This window comes from Alligator sinensis, unplaced genomic scaffold (assembly GCF_000455745.1).
Source record: "Alligator sinensis unplaced genomic scaffold, ASM45574v1 scaffold872_2, whole genome shotgun sequence".
NCBI lineage: Eukaryota > Metazoa > Chordata > Crocodylia > Alligatoridae > Alligator > Alligator sinensis.
Window position 1 is genome coordinate 1,252,173 of NW_005842132.1, and position 4,661 is coordinate 1,256,833.

The 4,661-nt window shown below is 51.4% G+C and overlaps 1 protein-coding gene across 1 annotated transcript in view; it reads right to left on the reverse strand.

Moving 5' to 3' along the window:
- BAK1 (BCL2 antagonist/killer 1) overlaps positions 1-2,083 on the reverse strand; it is a 19,170-nt gene extending 17,087 nt beyond the window's left edge. Inside the window, exon 1 of the mRNA XM_006025082.3 lies at positions 1,967-2,083. Coding sequence (XP_006025144.1) covers positions 1,967-2,007 — 41 coding nt within the window. The 5' untranslated portion in view covers positions 2,008-2,083. The remainder of the gene's footprint in view (positions 1-1,966) is intronic.
- Positions 2,084-4,661: the final 2,578 nt, after the last annotated feature.

A 4,661-nucleotide genomic window follows, 5' to 3' on the forward strand; every position in this document is an offset into this window, starting at 1 on the left:
AGTCTGCACCAGTTCGGTGCTGGATGTGACAGCTGCACTGGGAACTGTGGGATAGTTACCCAGAGGGCCTTGCAACGCTGACTGTTTAGGGCTGCACAAATGCCGACACAGGAAATTCTGCAGCAGCTTCTAAAACAGTCCGGTGTGACTAAGTTGAATGACTTGCAAATGACTCAGCTTGGTAGCGCGGAGATGGTCGTGGCAATCCCCCAAGCTGGCGTCTCCTCAATCACCCAGATGGTTTGCCCGCTGCAGCTTTCTTAACTCCCCATTTTGCTTTACCGAGAGGCTATTAATCCTCATTCAGACCCTTAAAGTAAAAAACCACAGACCTAAACACGCCCAAACCTCACAACGCCCTAAACCCACACCTAAATATTTAGGGCACATGCAAGTCTAATCCTGACACTGTGCATATCCACAGGTGTTTAATCGCCCTGCCTTGCAAGGCTGGGATTATCCCCACATGCAAAAAGCAGGGATATGGAGCCATGGATTTTTGATGATCCATTGAGCCACAACGTCCCCTTCACGGTTTTAAGTTGTAACACAGGTAACAATCTTTTTTGGTTGCCATGTATAAACCAGCCTGGATTGGTTTCCCATGTGAAAACAGGGGGGTTGGGTTGGATTGGACTGCTCAAGGTAAGAGAGGACTGACCCCTCTTGCAGAACCAGTCCCCATTCATCTAAACGAGGTGGGAATGAGGGTTCATAGAAATGCAAAGTTTGCTCATTTGCATATCCATCATTAAAATGTAAAGCTGTTCCTCAGCCTTGAAGAGATGTTGTTGCCAAGATGGTTCAGGAAATATTGCAAAGGCAAGAGTTTACTGGACCAAAGGCACAGCTGGGATGGTCCCAACCATGCAGTTGGCTCCAACAAGAATTGGCATCCGCCAGATCTCGCTAAGCTGCTCCACGGAGCTGCAGGACTGGAAGGTTTACACTGTGCACGTGGGGGCAATGAACTTTCTTTTCCTCTCCCCAACCTCAAACATGCCCAGGCAGCATGGTTAGAATTTGATCCATGTGTTCTCCTAATGGGATTCTTTCCAAGAGCTTAACCAAGCCACAGGCCTTCTCTTCTCCCCTGCCTACTGAAGCCAGGGGACTGAGGTATGGCTTGCAAGAAGGACTGATCCCTCTGACCCTTGATTACTTTTTATGCTTCCCAGAGACTGCTGTCCTGCTTTCTGCTCTGGAGATGGAGACTCCTGCTAAGTAAGGAATTGGAACCCCAAATTCCCCAAAATTGCCTCAATGGGGGGAAGCTACTCTCCAACCCTCCCACCAGCATCCACTGGGACGAGAGCACCAGACAGTCCTAGATGGGCTCACAAGCATGAAGGTTGATCCAGTTCTTCGCATGCAGGGCTCAGAGTGTTTGCAGACAAAGGAGAAATGCAGGCACAGAAAAAAAAAAAAAAAAAGAAGAAGTCACTGGGGTCACAGAGGAGCCTGTAGCCAAGTCAGGAAAAGAAACCAGCCTCCAGACCACACGGAGAGGGTCAGGACAAGAGCATTCGACACTTGACATGAGCCTCTGAATAGGCAGCTGGCTTCATCCATCCCATGGACTCAGCCAGCTGCAATCACCATCTCCCTCTTGGCTGCCTGTGATGCAGAAGGGTCAGGCACTGAGACAACTGCCAACGTACCGACAAAGGGATAGCCTCTCTGATCCCGGCCCCCACAACCTGTTTCTACACCCACATAAGCATCTTTAGCTTCTGCTTGGAAGGTACTTTGATGTATTTGGGCTCTGGATGGCATTAGCAAATGTAAAGGCTGGCCAGCCTTTAAGATTTGCTAATAGGGTACACACGAAACGAGGGGAGCCTCAGCCCAGTCCTCTGGTATTTATAAACAGCAACTTAAACATACTACAAGCAGTTCAGGGTGTGCTCTGTCCCTTTAAAAGTCCAATTTTCCCCAGCACTAAGTGCTTTGTAGGCTATGGTACCTGTTGAGCTCCTGGAGCCCCATTAGCCTAGTATGCAGCATATCAGGCCGTCCCTGGGCAATTCTTCCCTGGAGACTCCTTCCCCTTAGCTGCTGCCAGAGAACTCACCCTCTGGTCCCAGCCTTGGGGTTTATATTTGCCCAGGGCCCTGCCTCTTCCTGTCAGCTGACCAGGTGCAGGTATAAGCTAATTGACTCGTTAGCCTGTTGCCAAAGTAACCTGCACCTGTGGGCTCCTGTCTGGCTCTTAGGGCCCTCTCCCTAGGCAGCTTCTGCTCTTATAGGAGCAGGCACCTTAGTGCCCTGCGACACTCAGCTTTCCCACCTGCAAAATGGGGAGAATACGGACCTTCCCTTATACACAGCTGTTGAGATCTGTGAACAGTAAAGTCCAAGCATTAATTGTGACTGAAAAATAAAAGTGTTTTAGATCCAATTGCACAAGAGTGGCAAACCTTACGCTAGTATAACACTACTGTTATACCAGTATAACTCCCCAAGGGATATTCATTTACTAAACTGGAATGATTCAATCTCATCCCAAAACAAGAGCATCCTCAGAGGGAATGTATTACTAGCAATACAAGTTCACCTAAACTCATGTTGGTATAGCCTCCCAGGTACCACACACACGCACCCCGTCCCCACATTCCCTGTGGCAGGGCTCAGGCCCCCGGCAAAGAAAGCACACAATTAGCATTTGGTAAATACTAATATTGTGTCTTCATGTCTGAACATGTTTTAGAGTATGCAGAACACTTTAATAATACTTTGAGTTGAAATCCCAAATTGAATTAAATATTCTTAAGATTTCAAGAGATCAAAGGGCCGAATCATTCTGTTCTCAGGTGCAAGGCGGGAGAACGCCTAGATGGCCAATGGACCTGTCCTGGTTACCCGTGAAGAGTAACACATCGCTAACGAGAGGTGCAGTTTACTCAGCGTAAGTCATAATCTCAGATCCTAACCCAATCGGGAACACTTGGTCCACACTGCAACCAAACGGTTCAATGCCAGTCCAAGTGCTCTCATCGTTGACGCCCTTCTGCCAGCAATGGAGCAGTCTTCCCATGCACGCTAGGTTCCTGCCTGCGAAAAATTTCCAGCCATCATTTTCTTAAAAGCCCCAGTTCCTGAAAACAGCTGTATCACGAGCCTTTTCATATTTACCTTTTGCAAAACCCTATCAGGAAGTGAGTCTCAGCCGGACTTGTTCCTTTTTCTCTGCTGATGGGAAACCTTTCACTTTCAATTTCTTTTTCTTCAGAACATCACAGGTCTGAATGCTGAACGCTCTCCTTACCCTCCTTTTTTCCAATCCACAAAGGGACAGAAGTCAAAACTCCTGTCGCTCCCTTAGGACTGCCCGGTACATCCCACCCACCCGGACAGGCAACACATCAACAGTAACTGCAAACACGCACACATGCAGAAGCACCCACCCTAGCAGCAGCGATGAATTCAAGGGTGTCGGGTCTGATCAGCACCCCAAGTCCCAGACAACTCCTTATCCCCAAAATGCAGACACTTGGAAGCTAATCTAAACTGCAGAGCCTAATGGGGACCAACTTTTGTGGCCCTAAGGGGGTAGGGATGTATATTCAAGAGACCTGGGGTGGACAAGATTGTGGCACTTGTATATTCAAGACACCCCCCAGGCCTGTGGGAATAAGGGCTTTGAGAAGGTAGAAAATCCAGCACCCTAAAACACTGGCCAAGTCTCCGGGAGCAAACAGGCAGGCAACTTCAGTCTTCCTGCACCCTAGGACCAAAAGCCAAAAGAGATTTGTCACCCCCGCCCCCCTGGCTCACCCAGTCTTCACTGGAGGCTGTGAAGGGTTAAGAGCCGCAGCGGCGGGCACTGTGGATTTAGGCGTGGTGCTGCGCAGAGATGGCAGAGCAGCTTATCTTTATGGGTGAGCGCGGGGCATGCAGGGAACTGACCTCCCTGGCACCTCTCTGTGGCGCCCTCATAAAACAGACCTTTGCCTCACCCTCTATTTCCCCTTCCGCCCTCCCTTTTGCTTAAAACGTTTCGTGCTAGCTTCCTACGCTTCCCAGCACGCGGACCCGTCCCTTGCCAAAGGCTTTCCTGCCAGGAAAGGTGATCTGGAAACTCAGGGCTGGGCCCTGCCCTTAGCAGAGGAGCAGATTTTGGAAGCATAACACGGGGCAGGAGGTGGAGGCGACAAAAAGGGACAGAGAGTAGTTCTCTCGAGAGGCAGCGGCGACTGCACAACCCTTCGAAACATCATCTCTCTGCGGAGCCGCTGCAATCGCCGCCGGCATGGCCTAGAGGTGTCATGCGGGGGGGCTGCGATGCAGCAGCCCCCTTCGGCCCCGCTGCCTGCTCCTGGTCCAGGAGGGGCAACCCGGACAACAGGACGGGGGGGGGCAGAGGCACCTGGCATCAGGGGACAATATTAGAGGGCAGCGACTAAGCAGGGCGATCAGAGGGGCTGCCGGCAACCCGGAAAACAGGACGGGGGGGGGGCAGAGGCACCTGGCATCAGGGGACAATATTAGAGGGCAGCGACTAAGCAGGGCGATCAGAGGGGCTGCCCCGCACAAGCTGGGAGCAGGACTGGCACAAAGCTGGATCCCGGCCCCGAAGACGAGGGCAGGCGAGCGGGGCTCACGCCAGTGCCAAGGGCAGGCAGGTCGCGCTCCCCAGGAGGGGCAGTGGCCGGGTGCAG